Below are 25,229 nucleotides of genomic sequence, written 5' to 3' on the forward strand. Positions count from 1 at the left end.
AATAAAAACTTTCTAAGGCTCTGTGATGCAATGGAGGCATAAAAAAGTTGGTTCCTTTGTTTTAAGTGTTTCAAGCACGTGCATAAAAAATGAAGCTTGTCCTCATTACCTGCAGCACGAGGGCCCCTATAAGATCACTGTCATTTCTGCAAGAACATTAATTGCATAACAGCTCCTGAAATGAACAAGACAGGACACATGGGAACTGAAGCACGCTAAAACTAAATCTAGACTGTATCTTCACCAAGCTTGACACAGAAAATTAATTGACAGATGCCTTCAGGGACTGTAGGCTGGTAAAGGTTAAACACAACACTTTGCTTTTATGATCATTCTGTGTTAAGTCACTGGGTTTTAAACAGTGCAAGTTACAAAGTATTTTCCAAGTAAATGTAATGCTCTGAACCTTTGTATACTCCTGTATGACCTCTGACCTTGCAGACTGCATATTGGGCAACCTTTCATTCACCAGTCTGCCTGACAGTCATTCCTGTCTAATGGCATGTTTCCTGTTTTACTGATGGCACATTAAGTCCACTTGTCACAATGACTGACACAAACGAGTGGCTGACTGGACAATAAACAACAGTCTAACAATGTGTTAAGTGTCAAAAGAATCTTAGTGACTATACCTGAATATGCAGACATGCACTAGACTCATTTCAACAGTACTGGGACATTCCACACTATGTTTCCAACACCAAGATGAGGTTGAGAATGTTTACAACAGGGTTAATAACAAGTGTCGCAGATTAATTGTTACTGTTTACTCTCTAATTTACTATTTTAACTAAACCTGACTACTTCTGCTATGTGCAATTGTCAAGTCAAGTTGGTGAGAAATTGCAGACTGTCTGAGATCAATTTTTCCGATGAAAAATACAAACAAATCCCATCAAATCCCCAAATTTAATATCAAGATGCAAAGAAAAATATGCAGAAAAGTATATGTAAGTGATAATGCATAGTGAGCCCTATTTTTTGACAATCACAGACTCACTATACATTATCCCTTACTTATGTCACTGGCTGACTTGAGATCAAATTGGGCTGTGTGTGAGTTTGAGTTTGACAGCCCTGCCATAGACTGTACAGATTTTATCATTTATAATTTTTTTTATCATTCACTGCTCGTGACCATTGACTGTATGCTCGTGACCGTAGCTTCTGTTTGAGTAATTGACGGCGTGCGTTGACGTGCGCGTGGTCGCGACGAGCGTGTTACGCCGCCAATCAGAAGACGAAATGGAACAACTACATCAAAATAGCCAACGACAGGACGGACCAGGTAGCGACGTTTGTCATCACTCCTTCAAAATAAAAGTTTGATTAATGCGAGGCGTCTGCGTAAACTGAAGTTCGAAACAGGAAAAGCGTAAGTAAAACAAGTAGGTTATATTTGATTATTGTAAAAGCACTTAGGCATTTGCTTTACTTTGAGGACAAGGCAAAATTTTAATAAAACTTTATACAATCCACTCTAACAACGTTTGTAGACTCACTAGAACAACCGCAACAGCTTTATTTTCAAAGCCCTGAGCGGAAGTGATGTCGTTTATTCCGGGTAACTTGGCGCCTCTACGGGATGGGGAGGGAGTCCTTTTAACTGGGGAGCTCAGTGTATCAGGAGATGTGGAAGGAAAGTGATGAGGCAACCGTGGACCTGTGGACCGAACTGTCACTTGGTTGTGGATTAGCATTTTTGTGAAGGTAAGTCCCCGTATAGTTGCACTGTAAACGAGGATGTTCGGTGTAGAAAACACTGCTGACTGCTATACAAATATATTCAACGTCAGTGGCAAATAAGAAATAATTTCACCATAATGAAACAAACGCCATTTTTCGATTCCTGAGCGTTGTCATGTAACGTGACATATATTTATGTGCAAGTGTGCAGGCCTGACTGTCAGCTACATTACACCCAGTAAAGCTAAAAAAAAACTTTAAATTTTTTGATACTTTTTTGCGCATTAGATTCAAGCCAGGTCTGGTTTAGAATAGGACCGAGAGAACTGTGCGCCAGCCAGACTCGGTTTAAAAAATCTCTAAAACTGAGGCAACCGGAGTCTACGCAGGTGTCAACCTAGATTTAATTATTATATTCCCTATGAGCAGATGCATTTCCTGAATCGTGAATGATCGGCGCATGCAGTACATCAAGCACCGCTGAATTTGAATGAAATTTCCACTTTTCGTGACAAATCACCTGTCAGAGTCTCCCATCCACTTCTATTCGGCGAGCAGGGCGGGGACGGCTGCTGGAAACCAAGTCTTAAAGATTTTATTGCACTAGAATCGCTCAATTGTAACGGCACGTATGCCGAATTCTTCGAAAAATGCTTCAGGTGTAGGCTGTGTGTGTCTCAGCGTTGTCTAATGTTGAGCAGTTTGGTTTGAATTGTGTTTCTTTTATTTTAAAAAATCGCAGATTTAGATCCTGTAACCGTGAAAAGTCTCCGTTGCTGAGGTTAAAGCTGCACTACATATGACTGTGCCCAGGGCTTTGATCATCCCGGAGGACTGGAGGCCTGGATGATCAATTGAATTTCAGTGAAATTAAATCCCTCCATCCCGTTGTTTACTGGAACACACAGTGAATAGAAATTAGCGTATGAAATCCCAGCTGGTCGCCTCGGTGCTACATGTGCAAATGGGCTGCGATCCACCCTGCTGTTTTATTTCTAATCCTCCTCTCTGTGCCAGGATAATGTGAGGATGTTTAGTCTGAAGGGAAAGCGCGATGCATTCACTTGTTGGGTGTTTGGGCTTTTGTAAAGCAGTGCATTGCTTTTGTTTGTGTCCTTTGACTCATTATGCATTCTATTTTTTTTTTTTTTTTTTGCTCTTCTTACCCCCAGCTCCTGCTACACCCATCGGAGACCAACAATCGACCTCGGGGATATTTGGTGGCAACTTTTCCTGCTGCGCACCAAGATGGGCAACGGATTATCGGATCATCACTCCCTCCTCCCTGGCCTCCCATCGTTCCAGGCTCTTCACATTGTCATTCTCGGACTGGACTGTGCGGGCAAGACCACTGTGCTCTATCGCTTGCGTTTCAATGAGTTCGTGAACACTGTCCCGACGAAGGGTTTCAACACTGAGAAGATCAAAGTGCCGCTTGGAGGTAGTCGGCGGACGGCGTCGTTCCACTTCTGGGATGTAGGCGGTCAGGAGAAGCTGCGGCCACTGTGGCGATCCTACACCCGCTGTGCCGATGGCATCGTGTTCGTGGTGGACTCTGTGGACGGCGAGCGCATCGAGGAGGCCAAGACGGAGCTCCACAAGATCACTCGCCTGGCAGAGAACCAGGGGGTGCCAGTTCTGGTGGTGGCTAACAAACAGGACCTGAGGAATTCCCTCACCCTCGCTGAGATGGAGAGCATGTTGGCTCTGGGGGAGCTCAATGCCGCCACGCCCTGGCACCTTCAGCCCGCCTGCGCCATCATCGGCGAGGGGCTGCAGGAGGGACTGGAGAAGCTGCATGCGATGATCGTGAAGAGGAGAAAGATGCTGCGGCAGCAGAAGAAGAAAAGATGATATGCCTGCAGCGGGACCTATAACATGAGCTAAATCTAAAGCTACATGTGTGCAGTCTCCTGGCTCATTGTGTTTGTTGTGAAAGAGACACAATGATCCCCGTCCCGTCGGCCACCTCTTTGAAGTCGGCCCGGCTGGTTATGATCCTTCCACTTGAACTGTTTGTTCAGGTTGGCCAGTGTTTGGCTCCCACAGAGAACAATGGAGTAGGGTTTTTTTCGCGGGCTTGGGTGTCTACAATCAGCAACAAGTCGTTCTGGAGGAAGTGCAGTGTTATGCTTCACAGCAGCAGGCTGCGACGTCTGTGGTGAACTCTCAAAGATGGACAACAAGCTCTCATTTGTCTGTTTTACGTCGTTTGTTGAAATATGAGCTGTATCTCTTCAAATCTACCAACCTTTATATTTTTGTTCTACCAAATCTCTGTAAGTTTACACGAAGATTAAGAGTGAGTCATTAAGTGCACAATTCAAGGTGACTGTCACACTGATGGCAGGATAAGTTCATCTACCTTGTAACAATACGACAAAAAAATGAGAGATAGCCGATTGGTAGATCGACATCAGTGGCAAAAGACCACAATGGGGAATAAGACACATTGTTGTCTTTGTAGTTTGTACAATGAAACAATGCGTGGTGACAGTACGGCAGCACAATATTGAAAATAAGGGGAAAAAAAAAAAGTTACAAAGAGACGGACGTTGAATCATGTGATCAAGGAACTTTGTTGAACTTTGCTTGAATTCAATCAGCCACACCAAAAAAAGGAGCTTTAGCTGCGATAGCGATGGCAGCTTCATTGCAGAAATCCAAACAGCTAACAAGGCTAACTGGTAGGCTAACGCTGCGTCATGAAAATATTCACAACCTAAAACACTATTACGGAACTGAGAGAGTTTTGAAAATCATTTCGCTCAGTTACAACTTTGATCTTGTGAATATTCTGTAGCTCACAACAGTTAGCTGTGATGCTTGGTAGCTAGCTTATAGTGGCTAGTTTATTCTTGACAATCCAATGAAATTGAAATGTATGATTTTTTTTTTTTCAGCTATGGACTTAGTTGCACTCATTTTCATCAGTTTTAGTGATTATTCTGTCACTTTTTAATGGTGTCGTATGTAATACCTTATGAACTGTGATAAATAATTCCTTTAGGTGGCCCCTTTGCATTAGCATAGGAGTGAATTCAGGGTCAGTGGATACACCAAAAAAGAAAAAAAAAGCTAGTAACTGCAAATCCCAAAAAACTGGTGATTGTATCAGCAGTCCAGGTCGTCTCCCAAGTGGCTGTAAAAGACGATGATTGATGTCACTTTGAAGCTGTGACTTCATCAGCTACATGGCTAGTGGTAGAAGTGTCTTGTGTAATCCTGCTGATTGACAATACCAGTTGGCTCAGCAGGAATGTCCCCCAGCGGCCCGTCAAGTGACCTCAGAGACAGTCCAGCGCTGAGCCAGCCTCACTGTTACCTGAAGACACACGTAGTCAGAGCCAAAGTCTGAATGCACTTTAATGGTCCCTTTCCCGACCTTCCCATCAAGTCTGATTCTGAAACTGAAAGAAATGAAATGTTGCTTCAAAAGGAGCGTCTTACTTGATATATGTGTACATATACAGATTTTGCTCTCCCACTCTGATCGGCAGGGTGTTCATATTTATGTGTTTGATCCACTTTGTTCATTTGGAATAAAGACAACAAACAGTGATACCGCTCTCGTCCATGCTCTGAGTCTCTTCTTTGTTGCTACAGGTGTTTTTAACTGGTCTCAGTAAAATTAGATAAAAGGGATCTATTTATGGAAAATGCTGCTCTACTGGTTAAGCCAAATACACGGACACCTCAACAACACAAATAACCTCTCAGTACCCTGAACATGATCTTGTTGCGTAATTGTGAATATTCAAATCAAGTTTTACGAGAGAGTGAAGCATATGTACCTCACATTGGCTGCTGTTCCAGAGAGAAATGACATTCTCGACTTAAATTACAATGTGGTCCATGCTGTTCATTCTGTTTGACACAGTTGATGCTCACAACTTCAGCGAAGTGGTTAAAAAAGACAAAGATGATGCGGTCAAAAGCTCCACGGAGCATGTGATACGTTGAGCCTAATTAAAGTTGATGCTCCAGAACTCCAAAAGGACTGGACTCAAAAATAGGACAGTAAAACATATCTTAACTCAAGGTCCTCTAGTAGGTTTTACTGTATCAGATGTATTAGCTGGTCTACAATGATATCGAGATAATATTACAGCCATGTCCCGACTAATGACCGACATTGCCAGGTGCCAGGATTACAAAATGATTATCCTATAATATCTATAAATAAGTTCAGAAATATAACCAGCTCTAACTGCACGAGTCCTGATCATGTGTAAGCATGTGACAGGTGTAATATTGCATGTGACGACATTAGTTTTAAAAATCAGACCAAATAAGCCCTCATACGATGCTTTAAAGTAGCTCTATTGTTTAGTATTAAAGGACAAAAGTGTCCTCTTCAGATACATCATGAAAAAATCAAAATCAAACATTTGATATTTATCATCTGGTTGAGTAAGAGATATGTCAAAAAAAACAAGGAGAAATAAATATTAACATAGAGCTACTATTTTACAACATTTTATAACAATAAATTCGACACTAGAGGCCACCTTTATTCGCAACGGGGAATGAGAGTAGTTAATGTCATAGCTAATTAATGTCCACTAACTAATCAGGTAATAAAGGGTTACACTAGGTTAAATTTTTCCGCTATAGACCCTTTCACGGTTTGTAGACAATGGTAAGTTTTTTGAGGGGCAGGGCTTAACTGGAGGCAAAACATCTCAAACACTATAGCTTGTAAGTGACGGTTAGTTTTGGCACAAATGGACGAGGAAAACGCATTTTAGATTAGATATTTTAGAGAATGTACTAGTACACTCTCTCCCCGAGACCGTGAGTTTTATTTTAAAAAGTGTGACTGATTGACTGATAGAGTTACATTCACCGACCCTTACACTCTCACTCACTGGATGGACGATTTGACCAAAGGAAGACACAGATGGGATGAAGCCTCTCCAACAAAGATATTACAAGAAGTAAGTGGAACCACTGTTAAGGGCAATGTAGTAAATGCAACTTCTGCTTGGACGCACCTGAAACACGCAACTAACGTCACGTTATCTAGCGGTTAGCATTAGCATTAACGTGTAACAAGAATACCCTTAATAAAAATGAACATAACTTAAGTCACAGATTTAGTCTAACCCATTATTGAAACTGATGACGCATTACATATTAATCTGACATGATATGAAGTGTGCGCGTTGTTGACTTTACATGGGCCAAAGACAAAGACAGCACTACATATGTGTGTGTGTGTGTGTGTGTGTGTGTGTGTGTGTGTGTGTGTGTGTGTGTACACACACAGGCTACGTGATAAACAAGACGCAGGTGAAACTATTGAGGGAGGAACACAGTCGGGACAGGGGGTGGACTTTCAAAACAGAAACAGAAAACACAAAGACACAGGATTACAGCTGAGGTAGGGAAACACAATATCATGGCAGAGACATCAGGCAGGAACGAGGTGGAGGTTCATAACAGACGGGTAGGAATATCAGCTTCACCGTTTCATGACAGCGGTGAGGTTTTTCACTCAATTCATCATGCCTGTGAGATGACCAACAGCATCCAATGGTAAACCCGTTTGGAAGATTAGCTGTGCACGCTAGGAAACACCGGAACTGACAATCTTTGGGCTGCCTGCCCTATGAAAACTGAAATTGCCAGTGAGTTGTGAGTAAAAATGGCTATTTTGTTAACGAAACACAGGCACATCAAAAGAGGAGGGTTTAGAATTTTGCAGGGTAACCTTGTTCTTTCTTATTAAGCAACAGCCAGACGTACCAGTGGCAAGCTGAGGAAGATTGAACTTGCAAGACAAGTTCCAACCAGCTCCTGTTATTGTGCAGCAATTGGCCTCCAGTATTCCATTTTGAGAACTGACATGGCCCAGAGTGCACATGGGGCCTCCCTAATGATGCCGCACACTGTTGAATGTCAAACCCCCTAAGGAATGTCACTATTGCATCAGTATGATATATTCTGTTTCAACTTGTACTTTGTGTATCAATCACCTTACATTACTTGATTACTGTATATTATTTTATTATTGATATATTATCATATTAATAAGTCAGTGATAATATAACACCTGTGATAGACTGTTGACTTGTGCAGGGTGTACCCCGCCTCCAGCCTAATGACAGCAGGGACAGGCTTCAGCCCCCTCAACCCTCTCTACAAAATAAGATAATCTTAAAATAAGAAATTTTTTTATTTATCCCACACTTGGATTTATGGATGGATGGATGTACTTTATATTTAGTTACAGCAGAGTTGGCAGAATACGCTGACATTCATTACGTAAGTTTACCACGTATATGTTTTCCTGAACAGATTAAAATAACTGTGTCAGTGTACAAATATATACGGACCCAACTGTCCAATAATTGCCCAGTAAACATGTTATCAGAGGTGTGTAACATCTCAGCTGGTTCCTCGCTTTTAGCTGGAGTTCAGGATCAAGCGTCCCAGCCAAGACTGTGTGCGCAGCCAGGAAGTTTGATATGGATGATTGGGAACAAGTAGCCCTGTAAGCCCACCATGTCAAAGTGCTTAAACATTGCGGTCACCCTGTGGCCAAGGTCCAATAGGATGAGACAGAAGCTTAACCTGGGTGACACCCAGCTTTGCGTAATGGAAAATATTCAGTGGAACTGGGCTGGCAGCCCAGGAAGGATGCTACAGATGCAAGAAGACCAGCTACCAGCTGTGTTCACAGTTCTGTTCTCATGACGGTTTCCAGTTTTCCATGTTTCATTTTCCTTTTTTTTTTTTTTTTTTGATTGAAATATATATGAATGCATTCACTCATCAAGTGGTTTGATGTAGCCTCGGTATTAAAAAGAGGCATAAATAACTCCTCATTTGCAATTCTTTTTAAGGTTGATGGATTCAGCCGAGCGTGCTGGGAGGCCATTCTGTCCTCATATTTTATTATCTGTGAAAAGATTGCAATACGTGCCAGTTCCACCTCCATTATCCGGCAGCTTGAAATGTGTGTGTGACACGTGATTAGCCTGCAGTCCCACACCACAAGCCCTAAACAAAGGGACTGAGTCCAAAGAAACGGGGACACTACAGCCCCTCCACAATATTCTCCCTCCGCGTGTTTGTGGCTGGTATTGTTGTGGCCAGGCTCAGTCTCACTTCCTGAAAACACACTCGACGTGGTCGGAACAGTCCACAGTCCACCGCAACACAAACAAAGGCAGCATTTAACCCAGACCATAAAACAATATTTATGTGCACTGTTCAAAATGTTACGGTTAGCTATGTATAGGTTATGTACATTCAACAAGATCCATGAATCATATGGAGTGCTTTGTACAGAGCTTTTCAAGTTTCCAATTTCCAAGTGGTATCCAGTAGTTATAGACCCCTTCGTGGTGTTACTTTGCTGAGCATGTATCTACCAGGTTGCATTCAGTAGTTAAAATAAGTGTAGTGGGTTAGTTTGGGGTTAGGGGGAGGGTCACAGTGGCAGACGGCCAGGCTCTTCTCAGGAAATGGAGGCAGGCAGGGAGTGGTTCCTCTCGCTCCTCTTATCACCGTATCCTGTCCTCAGTTCAGAAGACTGTACCGTTAACACCCTCCAGCCTACACTGACCGGGGATCAGATTAGAGGTTCACACAGTCATTAATCAACTCGAACAAACCCGACAACGCTCACATGAGCTTCCTGCTGAACATACACTCTTCAGGCATTTAGACAGACTGGACGGCCGGGCTTTCAAAGTCCGTTTCCTCAGTCGTTAGAAAGACCGTACAACTGCCATTCACCGTCAACAAAAATACGTCAATCAATTCAGAAAACTGCAACTCCCCAGATAGTAAAGACTTTACATTTGACCCCTCTTTACATTTTTTGTAGGGTGGGGGGTAAGCAGGAGGAATGACATGCAATAAATACCACGGACATTGCTGTTACAGTGCACTACTGTGTCATTAACCACCTAGTTTGACTTTTCCTGTAGGTGAAAAACAAAACAGTTTAAGCCACAGCCTTCATTCATATGAATGGAGACTAATTGTCAGCACTGCAGGATGGCCAGTGTAGACGGCTCCAGCATTTACATTTACATACTGTATATGTAGCCTACATTAGCCCATCGTAGGAAGACCGATAGTAGCTGGATTAAAGGAGTGGGCTTGAGACAGAGACGAGGTGCAGACTAACCAGGTGTTTATTCCCATGCAGAGAACATACCACTAACACTTCCTGGACAAACAAACATGAAGAGTCACAGTCAGCCACTGCTGGCGTGAGGTCTGAGGAGCAGCAGCATCCTCCCTTTGTTTACTGGCTTCCTTTCAAAGGCCTCCATATAACACCACAAAAACTCATAAATTACCACAGAGCAAATCGCATTTGATTGTAAATTACAAACAATTTATTGTAATTTACACGTACCTTAATAGTAGATACATCACCAAAGGTTTACAATTTTATCAATTAACTGTTCTATGTTACTGAGCGTCACGTTCAAAATGCAGCAGGATAATAGAATTGATTATTATATCATGCAGACTTGAAGCGATTTACGTCAGTGGGAGAATATTAGATCAGAGTTGTTTGCGCAGATAGGCATCAAGTTAAAAGCTCAAAGGGGAAACGGACGTGTACAAGAGCCTGTTGGAACAAGACCTCATCTTAAACCTCTGAGCAACCTTTCTCTTGTGAAACTTGAGTTTCAACTCTCTGTCTTCCTTGCAGGTAGTGCCATCCTAGTCTTTGCTGTTGTTTTGCGCAACACATGGCCACCGCGGGAGAGTCTAATTAGAAGCAGACCAATAAAATTCCAGCTGTCATTTTTAAATGCATCTGCACTTCCAAAATGTTACGCAACTTGGCTCGTGTTCTGCACACATGCCGCTACTCCTCTCCGTCTTTTGTCCGCTGTGCACATCCACCTTGTGGGCTTCCAGCTAAGCTTACGTAATCTTTATTTATTGCGTTCTCATTACCCAGCCTAAATGTTTCATCAGAAAAAGACAGGGTGAAGAGAGCAATCCTCTTCAGGTAGATTTTAATCTTTCATGTCATACTGTGGTCCGTGTCGTGAGGCAGGTGGTCCTCACATTTCACTCGGTGGCGGACACACTTCCACACTTGCAGCTCATACTGCAGCTTGTGAGGTGGAGTGGAAGTTATTCCAAGGGACTGCATGCTGCCTTTTGCGAGCGCAGGCCGATTCACCTGGAGCACTGTAACAAGAGGGTGGGAGAGGTTTGCACCATTCACTGACATGCTGAGAAATCCTCTCAGGTCCTGTCAGCTGTTTGAATAGACTGATGCATCAGCCAGCGTCCCCCCCTTAAGAATGTGACAAACACAACACACCTGCAACAGCTTACAAAGCCAGCATTTGTTTGACTGAATTGGCTCTGACTTGTGTCCACACTCAGTTCCTCTGAACAAGCGAACCAGGCAGGATGAAGTTGCAGATTAGGCAAGTTCTTATTACAGGAAATAAATAAAGAGAACACCTTTGTGCCGTGGTGGGCCGCCAGGGACAGCAAGGCCTTCTCTGCTGGTTGGTCTAAACACTATCAAAATAGCTGACTTAAGTTTTAATATATTGGCTCCCAATAATATATATTAAACTATTCCTAATAGTCTATTCTCTTTATTTCATAACTTTCTCTTGGCTGATAGTTCCTGCAGTGTATGTTTCTGTGGGAGCTTACATCCAATCATATTACAGCCATCGTGTGTTGCCAGGTTAAAAGAAATCTGCCCTGAGGCGTTCAGAATTAGCAGTGCGGGCACATGTAGCTTAAAATAAATGGCAGTGAAGCAGCTTTACCAATCATATTTTGAATATGCAAAACCGGGGACATGGCAGCGGTAGAATAACGTGACCCTACTCTTTCATATTGTTGTCATTTTGGCTGTAGTGAAAGACTTGTTGACTTGTGTTAATTGGGTAGTGGAATTTATTGTCACAACACAAAATACCTGTGTACCTGTGCGCTGTTCCACTGCATTTCTGTATAATACTGATAGTTTCCATAAACGTGGAATATAAAAAGTGTCCCTCACTGTGCTGAATGTTTTTAGTCTGTTCAGGAATACGTGCATTAAAGGAAACACTTTTTCATTATATAAGTGGAAGTGATGACCTCTGGTTTGCCTGCCCTATAAAAACTGAAATGGCATTTAAGCACATGCCATATGTTCATATATCTGTTTTATAACTTTACTAGATATAAGCATTCATTGATATATTTTTTTTCTTGATTTCATACTTGCCAGATTTGTCAAAGAAGTGTTTCAAAATGCTGGTCACGCTGCACTGCTGAGTACTCTCTTGCCTGAAGCATGAAGTAGCGCGCCACCCTCTTAAGTAACAGAGCCTGGTACTGATTTTAAACCCGTTTCCAAATATAATTTTTATCACACATTTTTGAGAGGCAATTTACGTTAATACTCAATATATATATTTCAAGCAGGCTTCTGTGCATGTTATAGCCGTATTATACAGTCTCTAAACAACTCTAAAATCAAATGATACTGAATGACTCAACTCATTTTTAGCACCTTGAAAAAGTGGTGGGCTCCAAGGAGACTGCTCTAAATCAAATACGTCTTGTTTTTCAAACATGATGTTTTCAGTGTTTATAGGTAATGTCTCCTCATTAATTGCACTCTCACTTGTGGTGTTCCCCAAGGTTCCACGCTTGGCCCATTGTTGTTCTTCTGATATACATTCAATCACTAAGTGAAAAGGGAATATGGAGTGTTTCTAACTTGTTTTGTTTACGAGAAAGGAAGAAATCCTCCATACTACAGCACATAGTTGTGAAATCTGCTGTAAAATCAACCTCAGAGGCTGTCACAAATATTTTTGGTTAACAACTTGGTTGAAGGCAGTTCCAACATCTTGGTAAAACCATATTTAAATCCTCTTCGAACAAATAGCTGGGAGAGCTTCAGATTTTTGGTTTCAATTTACTCAGCCCTTCTCAGTCTTTAATCTCTATTAAAGTCAGATGTATATGGTCATTATTTAGACATTTTGAAGGGTTATGTGTTTCTGCAGCTGCCAGCAGAAACACCTTTCTTCAAACACTGGGTCCTTATCTAACCAAAATATTATCTATCCCAGATGCCGTGTTCTTATTCTCATGTGGACATGTGATTTGGTCTGTCAGTGCCGAGAACTCTTGGATAGACTGCAGGCCTATGTCAGTGCCACACAGCTGCCTCCTGTTGGAGCAGCTTCAACCATTTATATGAACAAAACACACTGTAAATAATCTGCCTGCTGCAGAAAAACACACATCTGCTCTCTCCCGCTGACCAGCACACATGAGTATTATCATCTGAGCCCTAGTGTTCATGCTCTCTTTCTTCTTGTTGCATTGGGGCACGTGGGGACAAACAGTATTTAGCCCCAATAAAAACCAGCATGTGTCAGTGTCTATAGTTCTTTTAATTCAGGATGTAATGAGTTCCTCCAGCACCCTGCCTTTTTTTAGTTTTGTGTGTCATGGATTCCACCACATTTGGAAACATTCCTTTGAGATTTGCTCCTCTTTGACATGATTGTATCGCATAGTTTCTGCATAGGGTACATCATTCCAATCTCTGTGTTCTACCACATCCCACATGTGTTACTCTACTGGATTCATATTTGGCCTGATCTGGAAGAACAATTTTATACAGTACGAGTCATTGTATTTGTCTTGTCAATAATCCTTGAAACCCTATTTATTAATGCGCCCCCCGTAAAGTAAATATTGACACGCTGAATTAAGCTAATCTTTTAAGACACTGTCCCTCCAGTGCCACTGTCCCTTCCCCTGCAGCCGGACCACCACAGTGATGTTAATGACCTCACAGTGAGGAGAACAATGGCTGGGAGGGATGTGTTTTTTAAAGTTAAGCTTTGGCTTCAGTCATAAAAAGGTCAGTAGAACTTTTTTTTGACCAACAACCCTACACTATCTTCACAGTCAGAGGTCATATTTTTTGTTATTAGTATTATTTGTTTCATATGACCCTGCATATGTAATTCTACTGTATTTGCTCAAACTCTGCTGTTAGCTTGTGTGTGATTTGTTAGCCAAAGCTCAGTCAGTCAGTACGTTTACATACGTGAAGAGAAAAACTAATTATTGAACTTTAACTGAACAACTTCAGTGCATGTAAACACGTTACTCCAACTAAAAATGGAGTTCTCTTATCTGATTAAGACATCCAGATAATATGATTGGAAATCGATTTTCTCCAATATGTATGCGCTTAATGAGACTTTAACTGGACAACACATCTGCCCCTGCGCAAAAACTGCTGCGCTGGCATATCACCCTGGAAAAAAAACATCCAAGAAAGCCGGTCACAGAAGAAGAAGGTAAACAGAAGAATCACTTGAGGGATAGCGCGCATCTTATCTGCACCAGAAGTAGCGCGCACATTACGTAAAAGATTAAAAAAGTTGAAAAATTATCCATCTGGTTGTTGTTTGAAATGCTGGTCTGCCGCTGACAAGACACATATCGCCACCTGGTGTGGAGGAGGAGGACATGTTCCCGTCAGTTATACGTTTTTTTCCGTTGTCCGTAAACTGGGACAAGGACTATATTTAGAAAATTACATTTACAAGGAGTGAGCAATAGTTTATCACAGCTCAGTCTGATTCATCTCAGGTTATTGATTTACTCCATGGCCTGCATTTGGAACGTGGGAAGGTTTTTTGAAAGAATAGCAGAAGCACAGGATATTTGTGGAGAAGGAATCCCTGAATGGTATGAAAATGCTTGAATTGATTGACATGGCCTCCAGACATAAATAGAAAAAAATGGGAATGGGAATGAACTGTCTGACCAAAATAATCTTGTTCTGTCTTCTTTCTTTATGTATTTTTTTTACTAATATTTCATGCATGATAATCTTTCTGAAAAAAAGTTCAGTAGCTCTTAAACACAGTGGAGCATTTTTCAACTTGCAGAGACCAGAACAGAGATGGAACATAAAGAGTGTGAATATTGGATTTTACATTTGTCAGTTAAACACAAACATCATCCTACACAGTGGAACAGTCGTCCCACTTATAGGTCATTGACCATATCATGTATTATTATCACATTACATCATCACTTTCAATTATTCCTTCTAAACAAAGGTAGTTGTGAACTATTCATCGTCTTTTTTTGTGATTTTTGAGAGCAAAATTTTAGAGCGAAAAAAACAAAGAACAGACATTACAACTTGTAACAGCTTTCAGTTGCTATAGTAGCTTATATATTTGTAACATTTGTTTTAATAAAAGTTAGCCACTTGTTTCATTTTGTATACAATTTTATATTCAAGTTTACACACACAACACTCCACTGTTCTACTGTAATATAATCAAATTTAGATCACTGGCAACATGTGGTAGGGCACCAATTAAATCGGTGGAGACCAATTATTTTATTTATTTATTTTTAAATCTTTTTATTATTTTTACTCTTTTCTACATTGTATAACACTGAAGACATTAAAACTATGAACAAATTATTTTGATTTATGTGAAACTACACAAAAAAACACAGCAGAGACAGCTTTGCACCCTCTTCATTCTCTGAACCAACTTCATGAGGCAGTAGTCACTTGGAGCTTGTTCAACTCTGCTATAGGTCTATTTCATCTGGGTTTAGGAGACAAGACCGTGGAGGCCAGGTCTGAAGTCTGGTCAATGTCGTTCCAAAGGATTAGGCTATAAGCTGAAGTGCTGTTACCATAATGTTGTCAAGCAACGGTAAACAGTCGAGCCTTTGAGGTTAAGATTAACTGGCATCTGTTGACTAATATGGAAACTGAGAGGCAATTTTCTCACTCTCACTTTTTCTTCACTCGTTTAGTCCTATGCTGTTGTTCTTTATTTACCAGCAGTGACAAATAGTGGTTGCTTTAAATGCAAAATATAAAAAATGTGTTATAAATAGAAAGCTGCTGAATGAGTAGGTGTATTCAAATGTAAGCAAATCACATGAGTATGTATTTATATGTCTTTACTTCTTTGCTGTAGTCTACTACCCATTTTATAAATTTCCTATACCTTCCTGCCCGTAAAGCCACAGTAATACAGTACATGCCAGGGCATCAGAACATCACATTGGTTTTTGAAATCTAAAAGCTCAAACATCAAAGAGCAGCATACACGGGCTATGCTGTTGGGTAATCAAAGCCAGAACACAGAGAATAAGGCAACACAGACCCAGTACACAGTCAACAATTCAGACACGAGTGTATGACTATGTACACATACACACCTTTCCAATTAAATTAAATGAAAAAATAAGGTTTGGCCATGACTTGTTTTCAAGCTTGATGTCTTTCTTTCTGCCAGTCTCGACCTTCAGGCCAACATGCTCAAGTAGAACCTTGAAATGGATTAATTTAGATGTTCCTCTGTTCTCCACTTCAGCTGCAAACGTTGAATGTAACTGCTGGGTGTAACTAGGTTCTCTTTTTTTTTTCAAGCCGTGCTTGCAAGAAGCAGATAACAGCATGTAGCGGACAATGATAAGAAACTAACTACGAAAGTGGGGACACACATCTGCCCTTAAGTGACTTAAATGTAAGTTCTAAAGTGTTCAACATTTTTTGGTACTTAAGTATTGCAAGTAGTTTATTTTAATATTTACTGCTCAAGTCTACAATTTAAATTTGGCAACAGCAGGCTATATGTCATAGAGTAAGAGAGAGCTGACATTAGTGATGGGTCTTATACTTCGTTACAATAGATCTTTGAATAACTCCTAATCCAGGACTGTACAGTAGTAAATGATCAGTTCTCACAACTGAACAGAAACACATACGAGCGTGTGACTGGATTGGTGAAGTTGAATTCTGATGTGCTAAATATCAGTATATCACCATTATATACTATAAGCAACTCTACTTTATGAAAGTAGTCAGGGTTTTAAGCTCTCCTCTCTGTAAAAGTTCAAATAAAAAGGAACAAACTATTTTTGTCACATTTATTTTCAAGGTGTCCACTTTATGGATGGAAAATCACCCGTATGTGAATATTACTGTGTTAATGTTCTGACTATGGTTATAATTATGGCCCTGCAGTCTCTGAATGAATGTTAAGTAAATGTAGGAGCTTAAAGTTCAAATAATCCAAACAGAGGTGTGGAACAGCCTCTGCGTCATATCTGGACTAGAAACCATGAGAGGTAGTAGTCTGCCTTTGCTCTGCTAGGATACGGCTGTTTGATGATTGGCTGCTGGTCAGCGTAATCAGCACTTCTATTAATAAAACATCCTATTATTTACACATGTATTAATAGTTACCGAGTGTGTTAATAATGAATTATTTATGATTCACAGCAGTTCCTCTGAATCACCAGAACATTAATAGAGTCTAACATCTGCCAGAAAAGTATCCCGTATCGGTATTTTGGTATTCAAATTTTCTAGTTCACTGGTTGAATGTATAATGTACGCTGTTTCTTATTTGTGTCACTCCTGAGCGGGAGCAAAACTTGTCACTGTCAATGCAGCTTTGGCCCCAGTACTAGTAAAACATTCAGCAGCTGGTGGCTCATATTGACAGAATGACTTCAGTCACAGGGATCACGACTCGGCTCAGACAAATCTGGGTTAGACTGGGTGTTGTACAGAAAAGTTTTCCTACACTTTTAAAAATAACTCCAGAAACTGGATAATGACATACTGTAATTGACTTGTAGCTACAGCAGTGTAACCTATATTCACAATGTATGTACAGTATGTCATTAATAATAAGTTGGTTTTACATAAAAAAAGGTGGCTCTACTATTACAACAAGAAAACCCTGGGTGAATCCTCTTACAAGTTATTTAGAGATGCCTCAAGATAATGGAACACATATTCACACATTCGAAAGCCTAGTTATTTTTACTCCCTGATCCGTAACACTGTATCCTGTGTGCTGACTGAGCTGGTTGCACTCGGTGTAAGCAAGTAATTTCCATCTGAAATTAAATGGAAATGAGAGGCAGGATGGTCGATGAACTCTCCCGCCCTTGGCTGTCATCTCCTCGGGCCTTTGGGCTCACATCTTTCCTGTGCTGTTCTTCCATGACACAAATTTAGTTCCACGCGCAAGGCCATTATGAAACATGTTATAAAACTAAAGAGAGGACTGAGGTCGTCACAAGTCCACCTGAGTCGGACTCAGAATCCACGTTTTCTTTCCAGGTGGAGGTTGTTTTACTGCCACAGATTTCAAGTCCGTGTGTCAATATTTCCCATTCCAGAGGGGATCCAAATGAGCCCAAGCATCACACGTCACAATTACTTTGCATTTTGAGCAGAACTCCAACAGTTTTTACCCATGAAGACTAACTTACAGGTTACTTTAAGCCCTTAAATACCATATATCTACTTGTCTCCGTTACATGGAAGGGTGAGATTTGAAAAATCCAAGAAAAAAATACACAACGGTTTGGTAAAAATGAGCAAACGGACACAAGAAGCTGTTGAATGATTCCTTCTGCAGCAGATAGAACACCACCCAAAATTCACAAGTCTCCTGAAGCAGGTGGAGAAGAAATCTCACTCATATTTGTAAGTTGTCCAGGGTATAGGCAGCATTCCTGTACTCCTATACTGTGGCTTAAAGCATAATATATATGATAATATAATTTTATATATTAAAGGTGTGGAGGTGTCTGAGCACTAGTTAAATAAGTCAGAGATGTGCTGAAATAGCAGCCAGACTTGAATGTCTGGGAATGTGAGGAGTGCTACTGCTATTTCTTGGTGATATGTATAAATAGAGAGAAGCTATTCTGGCTTCTACTTAGCGTCTTTTTTTATACCATGCATCACTTCCTTAGGAGGCAGCTTACCAATAACAACAATGTTGTACTTGAAGGATCATTCTTCAACTTGATATCTGCAATCAGACAAAAAGTGCGTAAGCAAGAGTCCCAGTGGGATGAATGCGGTCGTCACTGCTGACTCTGCATTGTTCCTCACGGCCTTAAAACAGTTCCGACCACATGACCGTGTACCGCCGCTTGCTGTCACCTGCCTAGGTCACGTGACGACACCTGAGTCAGCTCCATTCGCTGGGGAAGATAGCAAAATAAATGTTGGAAAAGCTAAGAAAAGGTTTTAGTTGAAACGCTGAGACTGAAATTGAGACTTTTGGAAGCAGTGATGGGTCTTATCGGTTACAACGTGTTCCCTGTCACATGGTCTCTTTTCTGATTTCAGAAAATCAGCACTGGTTAATTCAACATGGATAACAAATTACAGGTGTAGCTGACCTAGCAGCTGTTTGTGCTCCGCTGTATTATTTGGCAAATTTGGCTCAGTTTCCTGTTCGGCCGAGTTATTAGCTCAACAAAATGAGCTAAGCCCATGTGGACACAGCTAAGGATTCCTGGTCTGCAAACTGTGAGAGTCTCCTTTATATCAGTACATAACTGCAAAATCCCAGGTTATAATGCTTTATTCTGTATCCAAATCTTTGGTGCTCCATCCACTCATAAATCAGCTGTCGATTATAAATCCTCACACACGCAAAGGGAGTGGAGTAGATATGTATTTTTAACTTCTCTCTAGTTAAGGACAACATTGTTCAACTTGTGTATTTGAAAGATCTGTGAACAAACACTGACATTTGATTGCGATTTCTTTCCATATTAAAAAAAAAAAAAAAAAGTTCTATAGATGCTTGTGTCAGTCAATACTTTTGATAATAGTGGATCTAGATTATGGAGCAGCCCAAATGTCACACAGTGTAATAAATTTATAGTCCTGAGACATATTAAACTTGCTTTTGTTACTGTCGCTCCACTAAGTCTCTGTTGTTGGGATGTGATATATAACTGAGCGATTTGAGGGGTTTAAATATGCACCGCCTGTTACTTCTATGAAACAGCTGTGTTTCATTTCAGGAGAAAGCGCGCGTCCGTCGCAGCTGAGCCTAGAGGAGCTGACCGGATGGACATTGGAACATAATGGCCTGGCCGCTCCCCAAAAATAAAGGAGTTTGAATGAAAGGAAAGAAGCTGTCGCAGAGTCAGGAAACCAATCAGTCTGGAGGAAACATAGTGTGCAGTGTTTTTCTTGTTTTTTTTCTTTTTTTTTTACACACAGATGTTGGGGTCAGGTTACTCTGAACTACGTTGATGCTGCTTTTGAATTACAGTTACAGTATTCGACAGAACTACATACAAATCTGTGTAATGTGAAAAAAAAAACGACTTAAATACAGATTTTTGTAGCTTTAGCATAATGTTTAGAGTAAATTTCCACCGCAGACCTGGGAATCATCAAGAAGTTGGATTCACTCGTTCTTTTCTAACTGTTACTTTCAAATCCATGTATCTAAATTATGTTCCAGTAATTGTGTATGTGATTTTGTTTCAGAAAATCTTTGAAACAACTTGGACGTAGATGGTAATAATGCACACTTAACTTCAGGACAAAGTAGTCAGTTAAGATATCGTGAGATATCTATGATACCGTCATAATTTCAGTTTCTAGAGATAAATCTGTCAAAACGTTTTACTTTATGCTCGTATACCACGTAATGTGTGTAGAAGTGCGTTTCAATAGTGCATGAGCAGCCGTGCCCTGTTCAGCTGAGATAGGGCGTAGACACAGCGCAGCCAGCCTCGGGGAGAGTGTGTTACACAACCTCTCGGTTTCCTTACTGGTCCCACCCAGGCCGCGGTGATCACAGGACTCAGGGCTCGCAGTGACAGCATGTGCTGCTGCGAAGGTCAGGCAGAAGACACCGGTGGAGTATAAATTAGGTCAAAAACTCATATCGCAGCCTGCTGGAGAGCATGTGGTTTGTGGAACAAACACAGCAGGCAGCATGATGAGTTGGCCCCACTCTGATGTGTGAAAACAAGCTTTAAAAGCTTGAGCTTCTGCCCCAATTTACGGTAGTGGCTCTAAAAGCACACCAAAAACTGTCTGAACGCTGGTTCCAAATCATGTTTTGGAGCATTTTATAGTCTTTTTTTTTTTTTTTACTGAGATAACATACATCTCTCTAAAATTACATGCATTCATCATCATCATTATACCATAATATTTAAATTATGAATCAGAGAATAGAACAGTTCAGTGGTTTTGTAAAAGGAAATTAAATATACACTGTATATGATGTCACAAGATATAGAAATGCCATTAATGATGGCTACTTTTGACAGAAACCCTCATTTTACACGGATATGATGTTAGCTTTACAGTCACACGTTTTTTCTCGGCCATCAGGATATTTAGCCTTGACTTTGATCCAAAGTGCCAACAGAGATATTGTGTCAGACATACTTGGAGAAGAACACGATCTTCTTCTTTCACTGACATGGAAGATTCACCAAGGACATTGACAGATGGGTCACGGGTTCCTTCACATCAGTATCAATCCAATGCTGTCAACAGCAAAGCCAGGAGACTGCCATAAATTTGTGTCCCGGGCAAACTCATTCCTAAACGTGACAACTTATGTTGGGAAGTTGTCGAATCCTCAGGGTCGTCACAGAAAGAAATCTCTGACCGTGCAGTGCAATTACAGCACAAATACCCTCTAATGTTATGTGTTTATTATTTAGGGTGGGTTGCCCTAAAGTTGCCCAGAAGCAAAAGTTTTGCAGCTTGGTGCCTGTCCACAAGCCAGTGGTTGGGGCTCCCTATAATAAACTGTCAGTGTCGCATTTATCTCAACATTCAGCATGAGGCTGCTGGTATTGGTGGGATGTGTGTGAGACATATCGAATAACTTAAGGTTATCATCACTGCATGGTCTGTGTATGTTAAATCTGTCATGGACAGTAGTGGAGTTAGAACACGGCTGGAATTAAAACAACCACGTGTTTAAAGGTCACATGGCTTCAGTTGTGAAACTTGCCAACAAATCTTTCTTGGGATATTAATAGCGATGACAGCACAGCCTCGGCCACCGCGGCAAAAACTGACTACAGACAGGGTTTACGTTTAGACATGTGACCCTTCTTTGATTACCTTTTCAGGAGCTACTGTGTTGTGGCTTGACATCAGTTTAATTCCTTTTAAATATAGACTTCCAAAAGGTACACTATCAACACTTTGAAAATAAAACATTTAGTTCCGTGCAAGAAGAACTTGCACAAAGAGGTTAATTTTTTAGGTTAAGGTTTTCAGGTGAGCAACATCAGAAATTCTTTGTTTCCACCCGGCAAGTCCTGTATTCACTTTAGGTTTAACTGTCTTGGACACCTTCTAAAACAAATACCTCTTGTCATTAGTTGCTTATGTAGTCCTGCTTTTCTGGTGTAGCTGCTTTGCAGGATAACGGAGCACTGTCTGACCTTCAAAAATTCCTCCTAGTGCATGTCATGCAGGAAGTCACAAAATATCAACATCCAGGGACCTGTGGAAAAAACTTTATCCACAAGTGCTTCATGTTGGACTATGGCACCTCTGTCATGATGGTGCTCTGTATGTCTGCTCCTTATAATCACAGAGTGAACCCTCAAGTTAATCAAAGGACAAGATTTTCTTTCTTCCAGTCCATGCCAAATATGTCATATAGAGATAGCACGTAGCACACAGAGTAAAAGTTCTGCCCTGCCCTTGTTCTGCATCACTGTTCTGTACTGTGCTTTTATTTGAGTTGAGTGATTGAAGTTAAAATCTCTTTTCAGCTGCTGTTTACCAGTAGCACTGGGGAGCAGGAAACCCTACATTGCTGCTTAGCTTCCCCTCCTTGCCCCTACCACCCCCCAGAGTTACTCCAACTAGGTCAGATGTGTCTACATGCTTGCATGTGTGGAAAGGGATCTGTTTTCCTGTGGCATGTTATAGTGTAAAATAACCCGTGTTCGTTTACTGGCAGTTAGAGTGAACGTATTGTCTCTAGCGCAAATCATATTTTAGGTTAGTAGGTTAAGCCAACAGTGTGTATTAACTGTATGCATAAATGCATTTTATGTTACTGGATCATTGTGGATGATGTTACTGGATCTTACTGTTGAAGTACCAGCGTCACACCCAGAAGTTACTTTGAGTCATCCCATTCTGGAGGGAAACATCTTTTTGTTTTGGCCCGTGAGACCCTGCCCATTGTCCGTACCATTCCAACATCCCACGTTGCCGGATGTGAAACATGAGCAGCCACGGAGCTGTTCATTTGTTATCAGATTAGCCTAACACCAAGATGTAAATGCCAAGTGTGATTATAGTCACATGTAGTGGCCACAGTAAATTATAAATTACAAAGAAAACTGATGGGGGAGCGGGAGCTCAGAGAGGGACAGAAAGTGACTGAACAAGCTGGTCAGAGGGGCCGGCTCTGTCCTGGACTGCTCCCTGGGCTCCATCGAGGAGGTGGGTGAGAGGAGGGCGTTGGCCAAGCTGACATCAGTCATCGACAACCCCTCTCACCCACTACTTCGGACTTTAGGGGAGCTAATGTTCATTTTCCCACAAGTCCAAAATCAACTGCCAGTAATGCTAAATGTAACACAGTAACACATTATGAAACCTTATCAAGTCCCTTTGTAGTTACCACATTATAATCTAGCTACTGTAGAAGACCCCGTTCTTAGGGTATTTTGGGCGTCTCTGTGATGCACTGCAGAGTACATTTATGGAAGGTTTGAGGATTGTACATTAGTCATTGCGAAATGCCGTTGCCTGGTTTGCTTCTCCAGATGGCGTGGCCCTCTGCTACGAAAGTTACAAGGCTTGTTGTTTGTGTTCTCCTTCTGAGGCCATGCGTCGGGCATCCTCCCATGGACCAGAGGTCAGGGCTTCTCCACGAGAATAAGAACTATGACGAAGCAGAGTGTCCAAGTGGGGTTGTAAACGACTGCCAAGGAAAATAAGGGCGGCCAAACAGGAAGCGAACCAGCACAAATCTTGACGTAGGTAGCGTAGGTCACACGCCAGATGCTGTGCCAGCTCTCTCAGATTATTTGTTGTCCCCTGGAGACTTGGCCTGGATCAAGGTTTTAGTGCTGCCACAGGAACATCCCCCAGTGAGATTAGATATGAGCTGCGTGGTACACAACACTCATGTCAAAGTTGTTTGATGTGTATTGGATCAGTGAGAAACTCGTGGTCAGTGGCTATCATCACAGAGACAGCTCCAGAGTAAACAAAGGAGAAAGAATAGATTAGATCAAAAGAAAATACACTCATAAAATCACTTCTAAAACAATACAAACAAGTTGCTTGTTTAGACATATTATACACATAGAAAAATATTAACATTCCTCTGAGATCGCTTCATATTAGGTCCATTACTTGAATTCACCAACTTCTGAGATAACTGGCTTTTTAGCAGCTAAATGGCCCACTGTGCTCGGTAATCTCTAGAGTAACTGCAGCTGAGCTCAGTTTGTCAGGGTTTTAGACTGAAAACAGCTGTCGCCTGCTGGATGCTCTGGTATAAACAGTTCACTGAAACGAAACTGCAAGGTTGCGGCCAAAAAAACAAAACAATACTCAAAAAGGGAAAAGACAACTTGCGAAGCTGAGGGAAACTTCTGCTTAGATGGCGATGCCATTTTAAATTTACACACTGAGTTTTTAAGACATTATCACCGATGATTCCATTAGTACCACAGTAATCCTAGCTACCGTAAACCGTAACCATAATATTTTACATCTATATAAAAGGGATTAAATACATATCATCCTCGAATGGAGAACAAAGATATTCTCCTTTGCTCTTTGCGCTTGACATGAACAACTTGACCAGTGACAGCAACGTAATGTCCCATAACTGCAATGATCTGTCACCAGAGCAGCTGTGGCCTTTTAGGGAGGTGGAGGGACTCCTTGGACGCTGCGTGAGCGTGTGGGTGTGTGTGTATACACTTAAGCACAGGCCTCCAAGACAAACAATTACATAACCCTGTCTGTGAAGCGACGGTCTGTGCCCAGAGGTAGCAGACACAAGAATCAGTCATGATTACTGTTTTGCTTTTTGGCCCACGGCCACAGAGTGTGTAATTTGGTCCATCTGTGCAGTTGTACGCTGTTGCGGGGACATAAGTCTGAAGACAAGAGTGGGTAGATGGGGGCAGATTAACCTGGTGTGGGGCTTCTGAAAAAACAACAGACCTTGCTGTCGCTGACCATCGTACACAAACCTCCCACATACGCCGTAGTTGCACGGTTTCCTTGTTAGTTTGAGGAACATGTACATACACATGTTTAATCTTTTTTCATTAAATTTGCAATAAGTCCCAAGCTTCACTGAGTTAAACCTGCAGGATTTTTTTTTATTTTATTTTACTGGAAGTACAGCTTAAGAGGCCTCAAATATGCTCCTCCACAAATTGCAAAAGTACAAGGTCGTCAAACGCAGATCAACACATTATCATTAATTTACTGCTACTGTGCACAGGCAACAATGTATTAAACAAATAAATAAGCTTTGGAAAAGTTACCAGTACTGATCTGCTACTCTAAAGCTGAGGGAGTAGGCAGAAGGTCACTGCAGCATATTCTGTTTTGTGGATAAATAAGAAGCATGTCTACACAAACCCTTATACATCCTACTTTTCCACAGATTGTGTTATTCTTTTCAACTAATGCTGTATTTACAGCTTGATGTAAGGTTTAGTACTCGTGAAGGAGA

The 25,229-nt window shown here is 41.2% G+C and overlaps 1 protein-coding gene across 1 annotated transcript; it reads left to right on the forward strand.

Moving 5' to 3' along the window:
* The first annotated feature begins 1,554 nt into the window (after window positions 1–1,554).
* Window positions 1,555–5,248, forward strand: arl4ab (ADP-ribosylation factor-like 4ab). The gene is made up of 2 exons (XM_047605716.1): window positions 1,555–1,710; window positions 2,859–5,248. Exon 2 carries the CDS (start codon window positions 2,935–2,937, stop codon window positions 3,538–3,540), a length of 606 nt encoding a protein of 201 aa, XP_047461672.1. The 5' UTR covers window positions 1,555–1,710; window positions 2,859–2,934; the 3' UTR covers window positions 3,541–5,248.
* The last annotated feature ends 19,981 nt before the right edge of the window (window positions 5,249–25,229 follow it).

Source organism: Mugil cephalus, chromosome 14 (assembly GCF_022458985.1).
Source record: "Mugil cephalus isolate CIBA_MC_2020 chromosome 14, CIBA_Mcephalus_1.1, whole genome shotgun sequence".
NCBI lineage: Eukaryota > Metazoa > Chordata > Actinopteri > Mugiliformes > Mugilidae > Mugil > Mugil cephalus.

What these genes read in the sequence shown, in the direction of transcription:
- arl4ab (XM_047605716.1), top strand. Translation starts at nt 2,935, where the DNA reads ATGGGCAACGGATTATCGGATCATCACTCCCTCCTCCCTGGCCTCCCA.